This window comes from Sciurus carolinensis, chromosome 6 (genome assembly GCF_902686445.1).
Source record: "Sciurus carolinensis chromosome 6, mSciCar1.2, whole genome shotgun sequence".
In the NCBI taxonomy this organism is placed as follows: Eukaryota; Metazoa; Chordata; class Mammalia; order Rodentia; family Sciuridae; genus Sciurus; species Sciurus carolinensis.
The window spans coordinates 96238265-96263257 of record NC_062218.1 but is presented as its reverse complement, the minus strand read 5'-3'; the positions used below and the strand labels follow the sequence as shown (position 1 = coordinate 96263257).

At 34.4% G+C, this 24993-nt stretch overlaps 1 protein-coding gene across 12 annotated transcripts in view; it reads right to left on the bottom strand.

The window, feature by feature from the left end:
- Positions 1-24993, bottom strand: part of Apc (APC regulator of WNT signaling pathway) — a 137779-nt gene that overhangs the window by 55980 nt on the left and 56806 nt on the right. For 6 of the 12 annotated variants that reach the window (XM_047555012.1, XM_047555016.1, XM_047555019.1 and 3 more), the window contains exons 2-5: positions 21978-22130; positions 8553-8637; positions 7424-7625; positions 255-363 (exon numbers count right to left, since the gene is read on the bottom strand). In XM_047555012.1, coding sequence (XP_047410968.1) covers positions 255-363; positions 7424-7625; positions 8553-8637; positions 21978-22112 — 531 coding nt within the window. In that variant the 5' untranslated portion in view covers positions 22113-22130. Of the gene's footprint in view, positions 1-254; positions 364-7423; positions 7626-8552; positions 8638-21977; positions 22131-24993 lie in introns of those variants that run through there. The other 6 variants (XM_047555011.1, XM_047555015.1, XM_047555017.1 and 3 more) reach the window with 2 other exon arrangements.

Sequence of the window (24993 nt, the reverse complement as noted above, 5' to 3'; positions counted from 1 at the left end):
AGACCTTTAGGATTCAAACTTAAAGATTTTCCCAATTCAGGGCTTGAAATAAATATTTATTGGAACATGATTAAGTTTTATTATCTTTATAAATAAAAATTAACTATAATATATTCAGGTTTAAAATTGATAAAACATATTATACTCTACAAATTATTATAATTTCACTTATCCTGAATTTATAATAGATAGCCTAGGTATTTTTAAAGATTGTTATTAAAGTCTAAAATAAGTCATACTGCCAAGTTACTTACATTTTCAGTTAAAGGAAGGCTATCTATTCTTTTAGTGAGATTCTGAAGTTGAGCATAATACCAGTCTTTTTCCTTTTCTTCTTTGTCAAGATCAGCAAGGAGTAATGATCTATTTTTTAAAGAAAGGTAAGTTTACATAATGCTAAAACAGACTGCAAAAGAGCAATCTTTACCAGTCATTACTGTAAAGTTCTCTATTTAAATTAAAATATTACCAATGAAAAAATTACTTATTTGAATTCTTGAAGGTAGGACTTGTAATCATTAAAATTTGAATACTAAAAAGTTGGCTACTTTCCCCCTAAGTAAGTTGGTACTCATCCTTACTAGCATACTTACATTCCAAAGGCTTTCTTCAGATTTGTTTACAGTTTAAGGATATGATGAGAATAAAAAGTACACATAACAAAATTCAAAATTAGTACAAGAATTAAAAACACACTAAAAAAGTTCAGAAAAGTAGCAATTATGCTAGAAAACAAAGCTAGAGTATAGGAAGCTACTACTACCTTGGACACAATGTAGCTTTCAGTTTCTTAGCCGCCAAAACAGTAAGAAATATATTGTCTCTGTGTAATAGAAGAATTTACTCTGAGGTAGAGAAACTTCCTTGTTTGGATTTTTTTTTTTTTTTTTTTTTTTTGGGTGCTGGGGATCGAACCCAGGGCCTTGTGCTTACAAGGCAAGCACTCTACCAACTGAGCTATCTCCCCAGCCCCCCTTGTTTGGAATTTAAAGATGAATTTAAGCAATTCCTGAATAACCCAATCAATGGTACCCTCGATAGTAATCTATATTGAGATACTGCATACCTGATCATTACAAACATAAATGCAAAATAAGAGTGTTACTGGTATAAAACTCAATAGGTACAAAAAGTACATGGTCTCTCTCTTTTTATGTGGCTCTTTCTCAGAGCAATGACTATTATAATTTTCTATAAATGCAAAGGTATGTATGCATAACGACATGTACATTTTAAATAACAGAATATTATAATATATGTTGTTCTAAAAATATTTTTCACTTAAAAATCTTATTCTTTGCTAGTGGGAATATAAATTGGTACAACCATTATGGAAAGTTATATAGAGACTCCTCAGAAAACTTGGAATGGAACCACCATTTGACCCAGCTATCCCACTCCTTGGTTTATATCCAAAGGACTTAAAATCAGCATACTACAGTGATGCAGCCATATAAATGTTGATAGCAGCTAATTCATAAGAGCTAAACTATGGAACCAACCTAGGTGCCCTTTGACAGATAAATGGATGAAGAGAATGTAACACCCCCCCCCACACACACACATGATGGAACATTACTCAGTCTTAAAAAAGAATAAAATTATGGCATTTGCCAGTAAGTGGATGGAGCTGGAGAATATCATGCTAAGCGAAATAAGCCAATCCCCCCAAAAAACAAAGGCCCAATGTTTCCTCTGATACATACATGCTAATTTACAATAAGGAGGGAGTGCTAGGAAAGAACAGAGTTACTTTAGATTAGATAGAGGGGAGTCAAGGAAGGAGAGGGGGTAGGAACAAGAGTAGAGTGAATCGGACATTATTACCCTATGTATATACATAACTACATGGCCAGTGGGATTCCACATCATGTACAACTAGAAGAATGAGAAATTATACTCCATCTATGTATGAAGTATCAAAGTACATTTTATCATGTATAACTAATTAGGACAAATAACAAAAAGCACCATGTAAAATAAAAAATTTAAAAAATCGTATTTTGGAGATAATTTCTAACGGAACATAAAGTATTACATATTTTTTGCTAGCTGCATAATATCCAATGTATCCCACAGTATTCATGATATACTATAATCACTTTGTTGGTGACACTCAGGGCCTTTCTAAAATCTTTTGTTATTACAAATACTGTTACATTGAATGACTTCATATATACATCATTTCATACAAGATAAATTCCTAGCATAAGTTATGTTTTAACTTATTGTCTTTGTTAGATATATACCAACTTAAGCTCCTACCATTTTCACCAATGTGTTTAATCCAAATTTTTAATTTTTGCATATCTAATTTCTTTTTTTAAAACACTGTATCATTATTGTTTTAATTAGATATCTCTTTCTCTCTTTTTTTTAAGGGGAGCATAATCTTTAATTGTGGTACTCAACTAAGCAGGGCACCAAACAGCAGAAAGATTATCTCAATGCTGTAAATGTAACTAAGACACCTAAAATGCTGGGGTGTTTTTACAATCCCTTTAGTTAAGTATGAAAACTGGTAACATGAGTCCTCAGTGAAGTTATTGTAGGAAAGTCCTCTTATTCATTATTGCTTTTCTCCTCAAGGGGTGCATTATTTCCATCTCTGCTTTGTCTGATTTTTTTCATGCTCACTGACTGTCCATCTAATGTGAATGTGGCTAAGCTTTTTTTCAAGTTTAAAAACCATTTGGGTCCTTTTCTATGACTTTTTCTTAATCATTTTATAGAACTTCTATATTAAGAATGACAGCACTCTGTCAGCTAATAGACTGTATATTTTCTCAGTATATCACTTGTCTTTGAATTTTGTTTATAATCTTTAAATTTTTTGTCATTTGGAAAATTTTGATTTGCATGTGGTCATATTTGTGGGTACTTTTTACTATGGTTTCTGGAATCTGGTCATACAGAGATGTTCCCCACTCCAATATTATTGTTACTTTAAACATTTTGTTTGATATTTTCTCAGGAAATATGGAAATGAATGAATCTTGGTAGTGAGTACATGGAAAGTTCTGTTCTTACTAAAATTTACTTTCCTTTATTGAGAAACAATTTTTAAAATGAGCAATTTCAATAGTGACAAAATACATGGGAAGAAAGGAAGCTCTGTTAATAATGTAGCAAACTTGGGGGAGCACAGGTCAATGAGAAGCTGCCCCTCCCTCACATTTCGGACAACAGAAACAGGGGCCGTGTAGGAAGTCTAAACTCCTTCCATTTCTGGGTACCACAACTGGCAAAAGATGAGATCTGATTCTGTTCCTTTTTCTCTGATTATTCTTTAGTAAATGTGCTTATGAAACAGGAGCTGGGTGTTAAACAAGTCAGAGAGGCCAACAAGGAAGATTAGGCATACTAGAGACAAGTTGTTTTTATCAAATTTAAGATTTAACTGTGGTAAAATGTTCAGGGGAAGCCAAGGTGTCTCAAGTCACAATATCAAGTGGTTAAATGTTAGAGGAGTTGACCTTGTGACTCTCACAACAGTTTTTATGGTTCAAAACTAAAACCAGGGATAGATCCAAAGTAGGTCGTGTGTCTTTATGGTTTCATATACTAAAGATCTATTCTGTGATTGCCAATGGTCTTCTTTAAAAATGCTTCTTAATGTAAATCTCACGTTTTCTTAGTTCTCTAGTTAACCATCTGGGGTTTTCTAAAAACATGGCACATGCTAGGCATTTAATAAGTATTTGTTAAATCAATTAAGAGTTCACACGACAATAGCTAACATTTACTGGCTGCCCTATGTACCAGGCATACTGCTAAGGACTTCAAAAAAAATCTAATTTAATCTTTACAACATTTTTTGAGAATGTTGGGCTGGGGAGATAGCTCAGTTGGTAGAGTGCTTGCCTTGCAAGCACGAGGCCCTGGGTTCGATCTCCAGCACCACAAAAAAAAAAAAAAAAAAAAAAAAAAAGAGAATGTTGCTCATCCTGTAGACTGTAAACTGAGGTTCACAAAAGGTTATAAAGCTATGACATAAGTTTAATTCCTGGCTCTGTCACCTTTTAGCACTCATTGTGGCAAATACAGAAGATGAGAAAAAAGAAAAAGAGCAAGCGTGTGTGTGGGAGAGTGAGTTAGAGTTTATGACTTAAGGAAGGCTTGGAGGAAGGAAGGAAGGGAGGGAGGGAGGAAAACGGGAGAAAATCATCAAAGAAATAACAATTTTAAGCCTGAGGAAAAACAAATTGTCAGATTAAAAGGGTATAGTGAATATCCAGCATGATGAAGAAGACATGCATACCAACGCATTTGAAAACTTCAAGAGGAAAAATAGTCACTGTAAAGGAATGAGAATCAGATTGGTATTAGGCATCTAATAAGCTACCTTGATAATGAAGAAGAAAAGTGAGTATGAGCCTACCCCTCCAAACTATAAGACAAGTATGAAAGCAAGATAAAGATCTTGTTCCACATGCAAGAACTCAATCTATTTCCTTCCAATGTATCAAGATACAAGTTATATCAGAATTACATGAGAAGTGTAATGACAAGAAATTCTACCATAAGAGTCTTGTGGCACACTTAGAAAGCAAATAGTCTAAATCAGAACAGAAGTTAATGGACCCCAGTAAAAATTTCTTTAAGAAGAAAACAAAATTAGAAGATTCTAGTACTATGGTAAAGCACAAATTTCTGCTTCCGACAACATAAGACAATCTGAAATTCTACGAAAAACAATGATAGAGAAAGACATACTCCAGCCAGGGGTGGTGGCACATGCCTGTAATCCCAGAAAGTGGGGAGGCTGGGGTAGGAGGATGGCAAGTTCAAGGCCAGCAGTAGCAACTTAGCAAGACTCTGTCTGAAAATAAAAAATAAAAAAGACTAGCGATGTAACTCAGTGGAAAAGCATTCCATGGGTTCAATTCCTAGTGCCAAAAAAAAAAAAAAAAAAGTAATGAATAAAACAAATGATATATATGTATGTGCATTTGCTTATATGTACATGTATACAAATTCAATCAAAAAATTGGTAGAGAATTGAAAACTGGATGACTGACTGAATTCAACAAATCTTCATCTTTAAAAGTAGTAAGTCAATAAATCACATCCAAAATTAGTAAGTCAAGAACTAGGAATCATGAAAGCAATTCTTTCATGGAAAGCAAGACTGGGGATAGGACAGGGTGGGATGAAATATGATTTCTTTTTTATGATGATGCTTTTCAAAGTAAACCTAGTGATGCTAACGGTCAGTTGGTCTGAGTTGAGAGCCTTTGAACAAAGCATGCTAGTTAACTTTTTCTTCTCAGATAAGGCAACTTTTTACAATGTGTAACAATGCCTGAATCAGTAGCTGGTGTGGGGGGTGTCTTTTCTATAGTAACATTAGAAACAGCTAATATTTTAACAAGAAATACACTCTTCACTTGAAGTAACAGTCAGAATGCTACCTTGAAGTTATTTAGAATTGTATTATATAATAAATAAAACATCAAAATCATTGCATTTAAGATTCATAGAAATAAACTTTTCGTTGATTTAAATTCAAAGAACTCTGGAAGACTGGCAAGAAATAAAGTCAAAGGAGAAAATGAGAACTTTTAAAAAACATATCAGAGAGGTTGAGAGAAAGGAACATTTTTATTACCAGTGTTCCTCACTACTTACAGCTCCATTTGTTAGGTACTAGTATTTGTGGTGTACATCTATTTTAAAAATTAATCTTTTCCCAAAATTCTCTCTGCTAATGAAACTGGGACTGCACCTACATGAAGCAAAATAAATTCTTAGGAAAGTACATCTATTCATACATCCTTTGCCTCTTAACAGACTAAAAGGGGACAAAGAGAAGGAAGACCATGGACCCGCCTTCCCTTCTTATATATATACATTTTTAAATGAATAATCTTCAGTATATGTAATTATTTTTTGACCTTTATTTTATTCATTTATTTATATGTGGTGCTGAGAATCGAACCCAGTGCCTCACGCATGCTAGGCAAGCGCTCTACCACTAAGCCACAACCCCAGCCCCCCTCCTCTTATATTTTAGAGTGTTTTGATAGTCCAAGTTTAAGGTATGAACAAAAGACCCATGTGTTATGGTTTGGATGTGAGGTGTCCCCGAAAAGCTCACATGTGAGACAATGTAAGAAGGTTCAGAGGAGAAATGATTGGGTTGTGAGTCTTAACCCAATCAGTGAATTAATCTGATAGGTAACTGAAGTGGTAAGGTATGGCTGGAAGAGGTGGGAATTGGGGGTGTGGCTTTGGGGTATATATTTGTATCTGGCAACTGGAGACTTCTTTCTCTGCTTCCTGATCATCGTGTGAGCTGGTTCCCTCTGCCATAATCTTCCGTCATGATGTTCTGCCTCATCTCGAGCCCTGAGGAATGGAGCTAGTCTTCTATAGACTCAGACCTCTGAAATCGTAAGCCCACTGATAAACCTTTCCTCCCCTATAGTTGTTCTAGTTGGGTCCTTTTAGTCACAACAGCGAAAAAGCCGACTAAAACACCATGTAAAATTAAAAGCTGAAACAAAGCTTAACACCACTTCTGGTTCAGATGATTATCCTTAATTATATAGATGGCCATACCTAAAACCAGAGAGAAAGTAATGAAAGATTTTTTTGCCTCAGTGAGACATGCTGGGCGTTTTCTATATATGGTATGAATACTCAATTCACAACATCAAAATATTGAACTATTCCCTGTTTTATGTAAGAATTTGACCAGAAAATTTAGTGACCTGACTAAGGTCACAAAGCTAACATGTAATATATTATGTTACAATTTTGAATGTCTAATAGAACTTTTAGGAATACAAAGATAATAAGGTACCATTTGTGCATTAAAGAATATTTTAGGTCACAAAACACTTGAAAAAAAATTCTTGGTAATGATCTATATTCTGATATCTATAGTAAGATAATTTTAACTGAAGGAAGAGAAAATCAATATGATAGCAGTGAGAAAACAGTACTCATTCCATATGACAAACAATGTATTTTAGATGGGGAAACTGATAAATTAAGAAAAGTTTTATTTGTGGTCAGTTGTAATAGGCCTTCTATAATGGAAAGAGTGATCATTCCTTGGATCTATCAGTCACTGAATTTAGTTCAAAAGATAACCAAAAATTCAATTAAAAATAAATTATATATTTTAACCAGCTGTAAATATTGTGATCATGAGTATTACTCAATGTAGAGAACACTGAAAGTATTTAACAGATAAAACAGAAGTCTTTAGAATCTCAAGAAACTGCCGCCTTTACATTTTCAGACTTAATGTAAGTGCAACTCAGAAACATTATTTGTGAACAAAATATAAATGCTCTATAAATGTGAGTTATCACCTATCATAAATCCATAATGTGTATTTTGTATTACAAAATAACAATAATAAACTTGGAGTGTATAAGTCAATATTTACTATATAATGAATGAAAGTTACCTCTCTTTTTCAAGTTCTTCTAAATATCCAGTACTTTCTCTGCTTCCATTTACAAACCCTCTTCTTGGAAATGACCCCATAGGAACTGGACTGCACTCTCCCGAACGACTTGATACAGATCCTTCCCGGCTTCCATAAGAACGGAGGGACATTTTTGACCGTAATTTTACTCCAGGAAAATTGCTGCTATCTAAGGTAAGTTCTAAATAAAATAGGGACAAGTTTTTATGTAACAATTGCTTTATGTCATGTAAAATATTCCTAATGCTCTTACATTACGTTAAGAGCAAAATCTTACATTCATGTTTTAGCTACAAAAATACATGGCTGAATAAACAAAGAATCAGAATGGTTCAACTTTCCCTGCAAAGTCAGCTTGCGTCAGGGAGAAATACAGGGAGAACTGAAAAGAAAATTAGACAAAATGTCCTTCCTTAGATTCTTTTTTTTAAAGAATTTAACCTTTATTTTATCTATTTATTTATTTTTTCATGTGGTGCTGAGGATCAAATCCAGGGCCTCACCTGTGCTAGGCAAGCACTTTACCTCAGGAGCTACAACCCCAGCCCCTCCTTCGATCCTCTTTAGATAGTATTTCAAAACCCACAAGTAATTTCTCTGACTAGTTTCAATGATTATGCCCTCTCCCTATTTCGTCACTGGAATTTTCAGGCAACAAAATGAGAAAAGCATTTTTTAAAAAAAAAAAAAGTTGTTAAAAATGGCATATAATCAGCTTATGTATGTGAGAAGACAAAGCACTATCCTGGATGGAACAGGGAAAGACAATACTTTTTCAGATATATTTACCATATTAGTCTGTGGCACATAGTATACTAAAGTCCTATTTTGTGATTGGCATAATAACAATGAGCTTTAAAAAGGGTTGAAAATTATCAAGGAAGAGATATTAAACAGTTTATTTAAAAGTTAAATATTTAAAGAAAAAACAAGAAGAAGCAGACTTTTTAAATATTTGTACTTTAAATAGTACTTATAAGGGATAAGGCTAATAAACCAAGAAAACTGATACCACTACCCAAGTCAAGAAAGTGTACTTGGATTTATATACCAAGTGTTATCAACTTGGACTTAAAAAGTTACTTTAAAACACCTTTTAAAAATCTACCTTTAAGACGCTCTAATAAATCAATCTGTCCAGAAGAAGCCATAGCTTCATCTTCAATACTTCCTTGTAGTTGTTTAAGTACTTCCTGTAAAAAAGAACACAGAATATTAACATGATAAATTGTTCTGGCTTATGGTGTTGGGGTTTGAACCCAGGGCCTTGTGCATACTAGGCGAACACTCTACCACATCTCCAGTCCTAACATGATGAAATTCTAAAAACTTCTCAAAGACACGATGTGTTTCATGGCATTTAGGTATGCCAAGGGGAAAATGTCACCTTTGATCACTTTATGTATATTACCTATTCACTATCAGTAACATATTATATCCCAGGAACAATAATAAGCGAAAATTTGTGATAATGGTGATTATGAGGAGTCCCATGGAAGATACTGTATGGTACAATTAAAAGGCATTATCTCTTAACTTTCAAACAATAAAAAAGGCGAATCATCATTTTTCAGATAAACCAAATAAGACCTATTTGAAGTTGGTAAAAAAAAAAAAAAAAAAAAAAAAAAGTTTAGAATCTGACTCTTAAAACTGGTATCAACATGACCACAAAAAACACCACACAAATTAACACTATAATCTGTTGTTTAACAATTTAAGCTTTTATATGCCACATTTAAGTACATTCTGCTAAAATACTGATTTATATTTAGGAGATATTCAAATGACTAATGCTCTGCCTCCTGACTTTTGATGCCATTACTTTCTTTCTTAGGTAAACTATTCTTAATTTTTCTCAAAGAATGAAACTTTCATTTTCTATCAGTTTTTCTGCCCTTATTATTTGTGAACTTCGGTTTTCACTGCACGTTCCTTAACAGTAACTTATATTTATACTTTCCCTTTACTGAGGAATTTTATTCTAGCTCCCAGAGCATTCCTTTATTTGGCCTATTTGAATATTTATAACTGTAACTAAGGGCAGTGTGCCCCTATATGAAAAGTGACCCATAAATGCACGGAAAAGGAAACATGTCAAAAAATGAGTGAAACCAGGAAAGACAACTTCACTGGTTTACCTTGACTGTGCCAATGTAACCATTAAATACAAACTTTTTATGATAACAACAATAATTAGACCTTAGGATATGACTTTCAAATAATAGATTATGCTGTAGTTTGAAAGGCTTGGGGAGGTAGATGTGGGAACATGAAAGTGATTGGTATTCATATTAAAAATATCATATCCAGAGAGCATCACTTCTGAAACAAAACAAATATACACAGTGATATCTCCCCTCAATGAATGTGGACTATCCCTAAAATGTCTGATATAAACTTCAGGTCACATCATCTCTTCCACAAAGTTTGAGAACTACCTCTATAGGCTACATGTGATTTTTGAGCAATCCAGTTCTTCCATCCACAGCTACTGCTTGTAGTTCTTCAAAATTCTTTAATCTTATCCCTTTTTTTTTTTTTTTAAACTTTTTTTTTCTTTATTTAGTTTTATGTGGTGCTGGGGATTGAACCCATTGCCTCACACGTGCTAGGCAAGTACTCTACCACTGAGCCACAACCCCAGCCCTACACTTCCCAGGTTCACAATTCAACTACCTTCGTGTGGGTAGTTTCCAGTTATGTATCTCTAATTCTAACCTCAATTGCAAACTTCAGACTCACATTCCCTACTGACTGATGGATGCTTTATATCTGAACCATGTAAACCTCACATGCAGTTGTCCAGAACTGAATTGTCATTTTGTGCCAATAAAACCTGTTCTTTGCCTTGTATGGTTAAATGGCATTAGTTTTTTCTTTCAGCTCAAATCCTTAGTGTCTTATCTTGCACATCCCCAATTATCAAATTCTGTTGATGTCTCTATTATCTCTCTTACAGCAAATTCTTACTGTTATTATCCTGGTTCAAATTGATTCTTACTGTCCTTATTCTGGCATTGATCCTTATCTAAACAACTCAAATAATCTCCTAAATGACCCAACCTTACGCAGAGCTGACAGAATAAATCCTTAAAGCACAATTCTGATCAGATCTCTCTTTACAAGATTCTTCTCTAAAGCCTAGTGGTTCTCAACTAACAACATGGATCAGAATCACCTGAAGATCTTATTAAAACATAGACTGCTGATACAATAATCTGGGATGGAGGCTGAGAATATACATTTTGAACAAGTTCTCTGGTAATGGCGATGATAAAAAAAGAACATCAAGACGCTGACAGTGTTATTCTACGAAGGTTGAGACAGAAGTGAATTTTTTTTGCTTGTTTTTTCCCAATTAAAAAAAAGTCTTTTTAGTTGTAGATGGACACAATACCTTTATTTTATTTTATTTATATGTGGTGCTAAGGATCAAACCCAGTGCCTCACATGTACTAGGTTAGTGTGCTAATGCTGAGCCACAACCCTAGCCCTGTTTTTCCAATTCTTGAACATTATATATTAGAAAAAGTATGAAGATCTAAAAAATTCAAAAATACAATAATAAGAATCAAATAAACCATGGCATTAGCCACATGATGGAAAATTATGCAATTGTGAAAAACACAAACTCTTTTTTTTTATTGTAAACAAATGGGATACATGTTGTTTCTGTTTGTACATGGCGTAAAGGCATACCATTTGTGTAATCATAAATTTACATAGGGTAATGTTTGATTCATTCTGTTATTTTTTCCCTTCCCCCCACCCCTCCCACCCCTCTTTTCCCTCTATACAGTCCTTCCCTCCTCCATTCTTGCTCCCCTCCCTAACCCTAACTCTAACCCTAACACTAACCCCTCCCACCCCCCATTATGTGTCATCATCCACTTATTAGCGATATCATTCGTCCTTTGTTTTTTTGAGATTGGCTTATCTCACTTGGCATGATATTCTCCAATTTCATCCATTTGCCTGCAAATGCCATAATTTTATCGTTCTTTATGGCTGAGTAATATTCCATTATATATATATATATACCACAGTTTCTTTATCCATTCATCAATTGAAGGACATCTAGGTTGGTTCCACAATCTGGCTATTGTGAACTGAGCAGCTATGAACATTGATGTGGCTGTATCTCTGCAGTATGCTGATTTTAAGTCCTTTGGGTATAGGCCAAGGAGTGGGATAGCTGGGTCAAATGGTGGTTCCATTCCAAGTTTTCTAAGGAGTCTCCACACTGCTTTCCAGAGTGGCTGCACTAATTTGCAGCCCCACCAGCAATGTATGAGTGTACCTTTCTCACCACATCCTCTCCAACATCTGTTGTTGCTTGTATTCTTGATAATCGCCATTCTAATTGGGGTGAGATGGAATCTTAGGGTGGTTTTGATTTGCATTTCTCTTATTACTAGAGATGTTGAACATTTTTCCATGTGTTTGTTGATTGCTTGTAGATCTTCTTCTGTGAAGTGTCTATTCATTTCCTTAGCCCATTTGTCGATTGGATTATTTGCATTCTTGGTGTAGAGTTTTTTGAGTTCTTTATAGATTCTGGAGATTAGTGCTCTATCTGAAGTATGATTGGCAAAGATTTTCTCCCACTCTGTAGGCTCTTTCTTCGCATTGCTGATAGTTTCCTTTGCTGAGAGAAAGCTTTTTAGTTTGAATCTATCCCAGTTATTGATTCTTGCTTTTATTTCTTGTGCTATGGGAGTCCTGTTGAGGAAGTCTGGTCCTAAGCTGACATGTTGAAGTTCTGGACCTACTTTTTCTTCTATAAGATGCAAGGTCTCTGGTCTGATTCCGAGGTCCTTAATCCATTTTGAGTTTAGTTTCGTGCACGGTGAGAGGTATGGGTTTAGTTTCATTCTGTTGCATATGGATTTCCAATTCTCCCAGCACCATTTGTTGAAGAGGCTATCTTTTCTCCATTGCATATTTTTGGCCCCTTTGTCTAGTATGAGAAAATTGTATTTATTTGGGTGTCCGTGTCCTCTATTCTGTACCATTGATCCACCTTTCTATTTTGGTACCAATACCATGCCGTTTTTGTTACTATTGCTTTGTAGTAGAGTTGAAGATCTGGTATTGCGATACCCCCTGCTTCACTCTTTCTGCCAAGGATTGCTTTAGCTATTCTGGGTTTTTTATTCTTCCAGATGAATTTCATAATTGCTTGCTCTATTTCTGTAAGGTACATCATTGGGATTTTAATTGGAATTGCATTGAATCTGTATAGCACTTTTGGTAATATGGTCATTTTGACAATATTAATTCTTCCTATCCAAGAACATGGGAGATCTTTCCATCTTCTGAGGTTTTCTTTAACTTCTTTCATTGTAGAGGTCTTTTACCTCTTTTGTGAGATTGATTTCCAAGTATTTTATTTTTTTCGATGCTATTGTGAATGGGGTAGTTTTCCTAAATTCTCTTTCTGAAGATTCATCACTTATGTATAAAAATGCCTTAGATTTATGTGCATTGATCTTATATCCTGCTACTTTACTGAATTCACTAAAAGTTTTCTGGTGGAATTTCCTGGTTCCTCTAAGTATATAATCATATCATCAGCAAATAGGGATAGTTTGAGTTCTTCTTTTCCTATTCGTATCCCTTTAATTTCTTTGGTCTGTCTAATTGCTCTGGCTAGAGTTTCAAGGACGATATTGAAAAGAAGTGGTGAAAGAGGGCATCCCTGCCTCGTTCCAGTGAAAAACACAAACTCTTTAATGACAAGATTACGATAATGTATCATGTAGGAAAAAAAGTATCATGCAAAATAAAGGAATCATCAAGTATGTTTGTAAAGAATGTATAAAAATAGGGCTGGGGACATAGCTCAGTTGGTGGAGTGCTTGCCTCATGTGCACAAGGCCCTGAGTTCAATCCCCAGCACCACCACCACCACCAAAAAAAAAAAAAAAAAAAAAAGAAAAGAAAAAGAAAAAGGTCATGTCTGCTTCAGGTGATAGGATTATGAATTAAGGTGGGGGGGCGGGGGGAAAGGAAAGAGGCAAGTTGATACCGTGCATGTGAAATTCAGTGGTAGAGTGCTTGCCTAGCATGTGCAAGGCCCTGGGTTTGATCCCAAGTACTGCAAAAGAAAAAAAAAGTCCATAAAAAAAAAGGATGATGTGATACTTCTGTTTGAACATATTTCCTAATTTTTAAAAACAGTGAATATGCACAACTTGTAAATAAAGTTATTTTTAAAAAGTTTCTGTATGTATCATTAAAAATCTATTAAGATAAGATATTAAAAGCAAATAAGATTACTGAAATTTAAAGTAAAAACTCTTTTTTAAAGAGTTTCAAAGTAGCCACCTTGGAAAAGTTACTTACTCCAATGATGTGTACCTCAAATTATTTTTGTTAAGTGCTTTGAGTTTCATATGAACCTTACCAATAAAAGCTGGACTCATAAACTTACATTCAGTACTTTGCCTTTACGGTGATACCCTCCAGTATGACATTACTTAATAGTTTGCTGTGAACAGTTTATGGCTATTCCATAAAGAAAATAAACCTCAAAATCTTTTTCTTTTTTTTTTTTTTGTGAAGTACTTCATATGTAGATAGAGTAGACTCATTTTAAGTACCCCCAAAATTTTCACATCTGTAATCACCACCCACATGAAGACAGAACATTTTCAGCACTCCAGTGGGTTCCCTCAGTGCCTTACCAGTCAGTCTTCATTTCCCAGAAATAACTAGTATTTTGACTTCAGAATATTATTTCAAGAGTTTGGCATGCTCTTGAACTTCATATAAATGGAACCATACAGTGTATGGTCTTTTGTGCCTCTTGTTTTTTTTTGCTTAACATAGTTACCTGTGAGATACATCCATACTATTGCATATATCAATTCTTTTTTTTTTTTTTTTTTTTTTTTTTTTGCTACCAGGGATTTACCACTGAGCCACATCCCCAGCCCTTTTATTATATTTTATTTACAGACAGGGTCTCATCGAGTTGCTTAGGGCCTCATTAAGTTTCTGAGGCTGGCTTTGAACTTTCCATCCTCCTGCCTCAGCTTCCCAAGGCCCTGGGATCACAAGCATATACCACTGCATTGGCTCATTATTTTTTTTCTTTTAATTTTTAAAAAATTTGTTCTAATTAGTTATACATGATAGTAGAATGCATTTTGACATAGTGTACACAAATGGAGCACAACTTCTCATTCCTCTGGCTGTACATGGTGCAGTGTCACACTGGTTGTATAATCACATGTGTACATAGGGTAATAATGTCCATCCCATTTCACCATGCTTCCCACCCCCACATCCCCTCCCCTGCCCTCACTCCCCTCCGTCCAAACCAAGGTTCCTCCATTCTTCTCTAACCCCGTCGTCCCCCATTATGGATCAGCATCCACTTATCAGAGAAAACATTCACTGACTCATTTTTTAATGCTGCTATATGAATACCCTTCAATTTATTCATTCTTTTTTCCTCTTAATGTGACATACCATTTTGGAGGATATTATAAATGTTATTGCATGTATCATTTAGTGGACATTTCTGGGAGTTCAAATGTTGAGTCATAGGGTTTAACTATAAAAGAATCTGTTGAAGTGGTGTTTTGCATCACTGCTGGCAATGTCTCAGCATTCAAGTGCTCCACATTTGGAGTTATTGGTCTTTCAAGTCTTAAGTCATCTGAGTACAAGTGAAACGATCTTTTTATTTCCCTGATGACAGATGATGTTGAACCAATTTTCATGTGCTTATTGGTTATTTATCATCCTTTCTGAATTGTCTTTTCAAGTTTGGGGCTATATTTTAAAAATTGGGTTTCTTTTTTTCTTTGGTTACTATGTATCAGAATTCTTAATATATTCTGAACCAACTTCTTCTATCATGTATAGCAAATATTTGATAAATGTGTAGCAAGTATTTTCTCCTACAGTTTTCCTTTTCATTTTCTTCCTTTCTTTCCTTTTGATAATGCTGGGAATAGAACCCAGGGCCTTCTACTCACTAGGCAAGTAGTCTACTATTAAGCTACATCCATAGCCCTGCCTCTTTGTTTTCTTTTCTAATTTTTTTTTACACCATCTGCTATTATTTTTTATTTATTTTTATGTAGTACTGAGGATTGGACACAGTGCCTCACACGTGCTCAGAGAGTGGTCTACTTGTGAGCCACAACCCTAGCCCCCACTCTGTTTTTTTTTTTTTTTTTTTAATATTTTTTAGTTGTCAATGGACCTTTATTTTATTTATTTATATGTGGTGCTGCGTATTGAACCCAGTGACTCACACATGCTAGGCAAGCGCTCTTCCACCGAGCCACAACCCCAGCCCTCTTTGTTTTCTTATAAAGTCTTTTGGAAAACAGATTTCTAATTTTGATGGAGTCCAATTTTAAACCTTTTCTTTTACGTTTAGTCTGCTGCATATTCTAAGAAATTCTGTTTATTCCAAGGTTATAAAGATATTCTGTGTTTTCTTTTAGAAGCATAACAAGAGTCTACAGATGAACAGAAGTTTTTAGTTTTAATGAAATCTAAGTTATCATTTTTCCCATTTATGGTCGGTCAGTTCTTTGATATCCCATTTAAGAAATCTTTGCCTTCTTCACAGACATGAACCTAATCTCTATATTCTCTTCTAGAAGTCACTGTTTTAACTTTAACACATAGGTCTATAATCCATCTTGACTGATTTTGGTGCAGGATAAGATAGGGTTGTATGCTGTTTTTTTCTTTTCCCCATACAGATATTCAATTGCTTCTGCACCACTTAATAAAAACAAAACCAAACAAAACCAAACCACCTTCCTCACTGATTTAAAGAGATGCCTTGGTTATAAATCATGTTACCATCTGTATAGGTATTTTTCTGAACTCTATTACTGTTAGTCTTTTAGTCCAGTATAATTACCATATTGTCTTTTTTTTTTTTTTTTTTTTTTTGCAGTACTGGGGATCGAACTCAGGGCCTTGTGCTTGCAAGGCAAGCACTCTACCAGCTGAGCTATCTCCCCAGCCCTACCATATTGTCTTAATAACCTTATATCGATTTAAATTAATTCTCTGTAGCTTAAAATGAGTGGCTCTGCACTTAAAAAAAGTCTGTATTCTTATTTGTTCAAATTAGGATTTTTAGTACTTCTTGCTTCTCAAAATTAAAACTAGAAGAGAAATGATTCTGATAATATATAATATTTTATCAACTGGTAATAACTGAAAAAGTATGTCACCTCATTAAGAAATGTGTTGCTAATATTTTTCTTATATTCAATATGAAAAAACTAAATCTCAGCAACCACCTCTTCAAATTTTGCTTTTGTTCCATTTTTTTCTTCCATGAAACTTCAATTACCTTTGGTTTTAAATTCTGAGACTTATATATATTTGAAGCCTCAAACTGTAATTTGTCCATTTGCTTGTGTCTCATAATTCTCACATTACCATTTTTAAAAAATGTTTAACTTTTTTTTTTAGTTGTTAATGGACCTTTATTTAATTAATTTATTTATATGTGGTGCTGAGAATTGAACCCTCTGCCTCACACATGCTACGCAAGTGCTTCATCACTGAGCTCCAACTCCAGTCCCACCATTTTTGTTTCTATTTTTTTTCTCTGTGCTTCAGTTTGGGTATTTTCTATTGATCTTTCTTCAAGTTCACTAATTCTGTCTTCTCCTTAGTTCACTAATTCTGTGTTCAATCTGCAGTCAAGCCCACTTAATAAGCTAATAGAAATCTACTTGATTATTACAGTTCTCTATCAAAGTTCCATCTGGCTGGGTGGGGTGGGACATGCTTGAAATTCCAGCAGCTTGGGAGGCTAAGGCAGGAAGATCCTGAGTTCAAAGTCAGCCTCAGCAATTCAGTGAGGCCCTAAGCAACTCAGTGAGACCCTGTCTCTAAATCTTAAAAAAGAAAAAAAAAAAGAAAGAAAGGATGGAGATGTAGTTCAACGGAAAGTACTCCTAGGTTCAATCCCTGGTTATCCCTCCCAAAACAACAACAACAACAACAACAACAACAACAACAACAACAAGTTTTCCATCTTTCAACCATTTTGTCCATTACCCCCCCAAGACAATACTTATGTTACAAATCCTTGAATAATTTCAATAATAAAGTCCAAAATCTGTCGAACATCTTGTGGAGACCTGTTGTGTGAAAGTAATGTCTTTTCTTTTAGCTAAACTTTGCCTCCTAGCATTCTGCCTTCCTAGTACATCCCCAGCCTCCTTCATTACAAGCAGACTCAGCCACTGTCCCTCAGTAAGAATCAGCCACGTGTTTGCAGCTCCTCTAAGTGCCAATACTGCATATCTACCCTCATGTTTGTCAAGATCTCCAACAGTTTTTATTTTTTTTCTCCTAGTGGAGTCTGTCTGCTTATGCCAATGATGAACATCACTCTATAGCCAGAACCAACATGTTCAGAGAAGAAAATCACCAATAATCTCAGTTCATCTTGAAGGGGTTCACGCATGGTTTTTATATTTCATCCACTCTTTTCTAGTAAGATTGACTGTCTGACGCTGCATACTGCATACAATCTCAAAGAGGTCCTCAGTTGCCAAGAATTTTTAAAAGAAAACATGAAGCATGGTTTGGCAATGCAAGAACTCCATAACATTAACAAATTCAATAAAAAGTAAATATATGGATTAGAAAAAAAAAAAAAAAGAAAATGTGGCAACTGTACAGCAATTCTGAATATAATGTTTGAAAAAGATTTGAGAGATGGTAGTTTTTAAAATGCTATGTATGTAAAGAGACCCAGAAAAATTAAAATAGAGTAACATCATATAATGTTGGGGTAACTAAATTGATACATTTTTTATCAAAGTGATCCACTGTGAAAAAATCAGAAATGAGTAAAATAAACACTTTAAAAAAAAATACATGTAACTTTGAAGAAGGGTATAGTTATTTGTATTTATACATTCTGAAAGCTTGGTTTAAAAATTGTTAATAAGGGGCTGAGATTATGGCTCAGTGGTAGAGTGCTTGCCTAGCATATGTGAGGCACTGGGTTTGATCCTCAGCCCCACATAAAAATAAATAAAATAAAGGTATTGTCCATCTACAACTAAAAAAATTTAAAAAAATTAGTTAATAAGATTATATAATCATATTTTAAAAATATTTTAAGCTTTTAGAAACAGAAAACAAAATATGCTGTGGTCTCATTAGTAATACCACTTATCAATGAGCAACTGTATTATTTCAGGGAAGTTGTTACTTGATCCATTTCTGTTTTCCAGTATATCATGGTTACAGGTACTTTTCTATAAGATACTTGGTAACTAAATCTTCAAAATAAATTATGAAATGCAATCTGAACTTTTATTTTTAATCTCTGAAAAGACACTTCATATGTATATTGCTTTACACTTTCAGAGCAATTTCTAAATATTTTGTTTTGTCAAAACACAGCAAAGATGTAAATACTTCATCAATAAATGTTTACAGAAGCCGGGTGCAATGGCACACATCTGTAATCCCAGCATCTTGGGAGGCTGAGAGAGGAGGATTAGGAGTTCAAAGTCAAGTCTCAGCAAAATTGAGGTGCTAAGTAATTCAGTGAGACCCTGTCTCGAAATAAAATACAAAATAGGGCTGGGAATGTGGCTCAGTAGTTGAGTGCTCCTGAACCTCCCCTAAAATAATAATAATAATTTGCTTATAGACAATTAGACAATTCTTCCAATACTATGCCATCTCTCAGTTTAAAATGCATCACATCTCTACATGACCATAATTACCTTGTTGCTATGCTTAAACATTTTAAAATCAATCAAGTTGAGTTCTAGCCCTGATGTACACAGGATGCAGTGGTTCATGCCTATAACCTCAGTTTTTAGGGAAGCTGAGGCAGGAGGATCACTAAAACCCAATCTGGGCAACATAACAAGATCTCAACTCAAAAGAAGAACATAGTGCAAAATTTTTTGTTTTAAAACATTTAATTAAAATTTTGCATGTATCTGATTCCAGGTCATTGAAATCCCATGCAATATGTGTAGATTTATTATATTTCTATTACAGAAAATTTCAAGTACATTCATAAATATGTAGAATATTACAACAAACCCCAATGTAACTTCACATCCCATTTCAATAATCATTAATTCATGGTCAATCTTGTTTCATCTATACCTATACCAAACTTCTTCCATTTTTCTCTCTCCACCCCAGACTTACATCATATTTGAGTTATCTCTAAGTATTTCCATGTATATTTAAACGGGGACCTTTCCTAGCACAATCATGATGCCAACATTATGCCTAAAAAATAAACATTTCCTTAATATCTTCACATATATAGTCAGTGCTCTCATTTCCCTAATAATTGTACACATATTCCCCTGGATGCCACACACACACACACACACACACACAATGAAAATATTTATAGTTTGTATAAATGTGTAATCAACAGCAAGGCAATAACCCCTTTTGCCACTAGATGGCACTACCGCATAAATTTTAGACAGTTTAAGTCATCTGCTTAGAAGAGACATACTCTGTCTTGCTTTGAGGTAAATAGGTTAATGATCAGGAAACATGATTAAATGTTATATAATGTATTACAAGGGGGAATAACCATTGTGTTTTACTAACTTTAACCCAACTAGGAAGTACCAGTTACAAAAGTTTTTTTTTATAGGCTGGGATGTGGCTCAGTGGTAAAGCACTTGCCTAGCACAGTCCTGGGTTTAATCCCCAGTACATGTCAATATTCAAAGACAAACAAGTAGGTCATATTTATCGCATAAATCATTTCATTGTAAGGTGGTAACTGTTATGATACCAGATGCTCAATCCTAATGAAACACGGACAGATTTGCAAGAAATGTCTGCAGAGGCACGAGATGAGGCATGTGAATCAATTCACGGTTGCATTTAGATATTGTTGAAATGCCAATATTCCACATGGATAATTGGTCAACATAATATTCAACTCTAGAAATTTAAGAGTGTGACTTGTTACTCTCTGAGACTTTCCACTTTAGCACAGAGATAGATCTAGAGGTAGGCTAAAATGTTTCCCTCCACCCCTCCTTTTTCTTTTTGGTGGTACTGGATATTTAATCTGGGGCCAAAAGTGAATTCTGAATTTGCTCAAGTAGTTAAAAACATAAACGGATTATTTACCATCCATCTAGGTCTGTTAGGAGTTATCTACACAATATACCACACTGAGGTAGATGAAAGAAGGTTTTAATTCTGTGTCTTTAAACTTTGCATTGTGTTGATCACGGTTAAGATACCAAATAATTCTTTTAACCTATTACGTAACTGACAGGTGTTTTAAAAGTGACTGACACATAGTTTGTGGTAAGAAAAAAATGTTTGTTTATAGTCTATCCATTTATAAAAGGATATGAAGTAGATATTTTAGAGATCTGTCATTATTGGGGAGTTTTACCAGAAAAATAGGCAATTAGAAGAAAAATCAACAGAAAGATAAGTAGACAGGAAGAACAGTATGTAAGAGCAAAAGGTTGAAGTGTTATGATACTGAATATAAAAGGTAAAAGAGGAGCAAGAATAGTTAGTTCAGTGATACACAAAAGCCTATATAACAGGAGACTTTGAAATTCACAGGAAAAGTACTGGACAGACTAAGAAATGACTAAGGAGTAAAAGTAGCGAGCACACAGAAAGAATAGTCAGGAATTCAGATGTTAAAATAGTCAAGCAGCAGAAACAATACAAAGCAGGAAGACTTTTTTTTAATTAAAAATTTGAAATTTTAAATAAAAAATGCTTTTTAAAGAATTAAAAAAATGTTTTAAAGATTGTTGATAATCTCCAATTCTATAAAGTTACTAAATTCAGTAACAAGAGAATCTACCAGACCAACTGGAAATTAAAACAAGTTTTAACCTTGATTATTTTAAAATTAAAATGTTTTCCTCACTACAGACTGCATACTTTATATTAACATTTTGTGGAGGTTCTCACAGTTTTTCAAGGCTTGAAGGTGCCATGGAAATCACCTAGGCTTGTATGATGCCTGAACTTTTCAAATAAGACAATTTAAGTCCTCAAGGGCAACCAGAGGCCATATCTATTGCTCAGTTTGTGGCAAAGTCAGGAATAGGAACAGGTACTGACTTTCAGTTGATAGCTCTTTCACTATGGCATCCTGATCATCTATCACTGCAGCACGTAAGAGTTGACAAGATCTAAGGACGTAGAGAAGGTATATTCCATATTTGAGATAAATTCTAAAATTGTAAGGCTAGTTTTTTATGAACTACACAGAAAACCTTGCTTCACTGTAATGATGATAAAGTTGGTCTCTTATTTTTAAGTTTAAAAATAACTAAGAAACAACTAGTCTCTTTTCTTTATATGATTCATTGGAAGAATTCTATATATCTTATTTAAAAGCATAAGTGTTAGCTTTTATAAGAGTTTACATATTATTGCTTACCTTAAAATACATTCTTAAGTAAGTATTTTACCTACCACCAAGTTTATAAGAGGGAATACTGAATAAAAATGGATAAACTAAAATTAAAAGTCACAGTCTTGATACCTTCATATTAGATGCCTCAGTTTCCAGTTTTGTAAGATGATTGGAATTATCTTCTAGCTCTTGTCGAAGATTTGAGTTCTCCATCTTCAGTGCCTCAACTTGCTTTAACAACTGATCATATGAAGCTGCAGCCATCCTTGGCTACCCTTGGACCTATAAGGTTAAAAAGGATTTTGAAATTCACTACTAAAAAATATAGTGGCTGCTTGTTTTTAAAGAAAGGGATAAAAGAAATAAAACTCTTGAGACATGTTATAAGAAGAATTGTGTTAATGTGCTAGTTTGATCTCAAAACAATGTAGTTCAAGCAGCATCTTCCTGAGAGGATGAAACAAACACTGGGTCTTAATTGAAGAAAAATGGGATTAAAATAGAAGAAAGAACTTTAGTAATGTTTGAATGTAATCACTGATATGAGATTTATTTATATTAGTGGTGCTAATTTTTGGATTCTGTTATAGATTTTTAGAGTCAGAATGAATTAATGAGATCATATATTCCATTTTATCACTTTCATTTAATAAAAGACATGAACATCACTCATGATGAAGTAGTTCTGAAGTTCTAAGCTCTCATTAAACAGTTACTTACAAAATGGTCATAAAAGAGTATTAGATTGAAACTTTAAAAGTTTTTGATAGGAAGATGATACATAAGAATTTCTAATATAAATTTCTATTAAATTTACTCAAAAGAATGGACATAATAGGCTATCCTATGGCATATGTACTCAAATTGAGGCTAAAAGACAAAGAGAAAATGGATGACTTTAGGAATAAAGACTGCCAAAGAGAAGTGAAGCAGAGTCTGACTGTTAATTACATGACTGTAAAAGAAGAGGGAGACTAGGAAGCTAGAAAAGACAGCCAGGTAATAGAGGTCCTTGATGTGAAGAATTACAGAATGCTAAGAGTTATGTTAGGATTAACCAAGTAAGATTTAGGAGACCCAGCTTCTTTTGAAAAAGTTTAATATCACCCAGCTTGGTGCATGTGCATGTGCATGTAATTCCAGCTACTAAGGAGGCTAAGGCAGGAGGATTCCAAGATTGAGGATCGCCTGGGCAATTAGTGAGACCCTGTCTTAAAAAACCGAGGAAGGGACTGAGGCTGTAGTCCATGGATTTAATCCACAGTACCACCCTGCCCCTCCCAAAGAGTTTAATGTCAAACTCATTTTAGAATAAACTTCTGCCTATCTTAATTATCTGATAAACAGTTCCACATGGTTTGTACTTAAGCAATATTTAAAGATCTTGATATAAAAATGATTCTGAAAAAAAATTTTATTATTTGGAATAAGGCAGGCAGGTGATGGCACTGGTTAGTCACAACAATATTGGAGTTCTACAACTGGGAAACCCTAACAAGTCAAAAGACCTGGATCTAGTCAGTTCTACAATGATCAGAGTCACTGATAAGCCTGGTACAGCCTATTGGTACATGAGGAAGAAGGGGAGAACTGGAGGGTGGGAATCACCTGCAAAAAGTCTTTATGGTTAAAAAAAAAAATGAGCACCGGACTTGTATCTGAAGACTTGGGTCTCAATTTCAGGCTTGGTCAGTTTAACCTTTGCCCTTTAATTTAAATTCACTTTGCAATTTGTAAATAGATATTTACCACCTGCTTTAACATAATTTATAGGGACACTTAGGATCAAGCAATAAATGGTAGGATGAAAAATAAAAATGCTAAGTTAATATGTTATATTATGAAAATACACTTAATAAGACCTAATATTGATCTATAGTAAAAAATGAAAACAAAAACAAAAACAAAACAAAACTCCCTTGCTCTACTGAGCAACAAGAGATAAAGAAGTAATTCAGCTTCTTGAAGACAGAGGAGATGTCTCAGAATGAAGAAGAAATTCACAGGTGTGTTCATTTTTCTGTTTTTACATTATACTATTAATAAGTAGATCTGGAAACACACAGCACATTAAAAACTGTATGACAGAGGAGACGATCCCACACAACTTTAATAACGTTAAGTCTTAACATTCTTCATTTCAAACAACATTACAATTTTACACAGAAATAATAAAATGAAATACAAGAAAAAGTAGCAATAGGAGGAAAAAAGCAAGTACACAGGTAGACTGAGAGAGGTCATAACTTTATGCAATCACAATAAGAGCAAAAAGGCAAGCTAAGCAGAAACTACTAAAAGCACTCTTTATTAGAGAAAAAAAAAATTCAGCCCTTGAGATGGACAATTAAATCTTTGATCATTTCCAGAATCCCAGTCATTAAAGTCCTTTCTGTTCCAGAAGGCAGGATGTTTCATCTAATTTTACAGAAAAAATAAGATACTTCATGGGGGAATATCTTACGTTATAATCCCTTCAAGGATGCAGCAGCTATCTCACCCTAACCCAAAATTGCTTCATACAAAAATTTGTGAAATTATAAGTTTACTTTAAAATGCCTTTTATGCAGTTATAAGAATTCATGACAAATATATCTTAGTTACTTATCACTTGACAACATTTTGATCCAAATGGTGGCACATGCCTATAAACCCAACAACTCAGGAGGCTGAGGCTGAAGGATAACAAGTTGAAGGACAGCCTCCACAATTTACCAACACGCTGTTTCAAAAAAAAAAAAAAAATTAAAAGGGCTGGGGATGTAGTTCAGTAGTGGTAGGGTGCTCCTGGGTTCAATCTAGTACCACAATATATAAAAAGATGGGCATGGTGGCACACACCTGTACATGTCAGCAGCTTGGAGTCTGAGGCAGGAGGATGGTAAGTTCAAAGCCAGGCTCAGTAGTGCTTCCTCATGACCCTGTCTCTAAATAAAATATAAAAATGGGCTGGGGATGTGGCTCAGTGGTTAAGAACCCATGGGTTCAATTCCTGGCACCAAAAACAAACAAACAAACAGAAAATATTTATTGAATGGTACTAAATTAAAAGCAAGCAAGCGGGGCTGGGGAGATAGCTTAGTCGGTAGAGTGCTTGCCTTGTAAGCACAAGGCCCTGGGTTCGAACCCCAGCACCCCCCCCCCC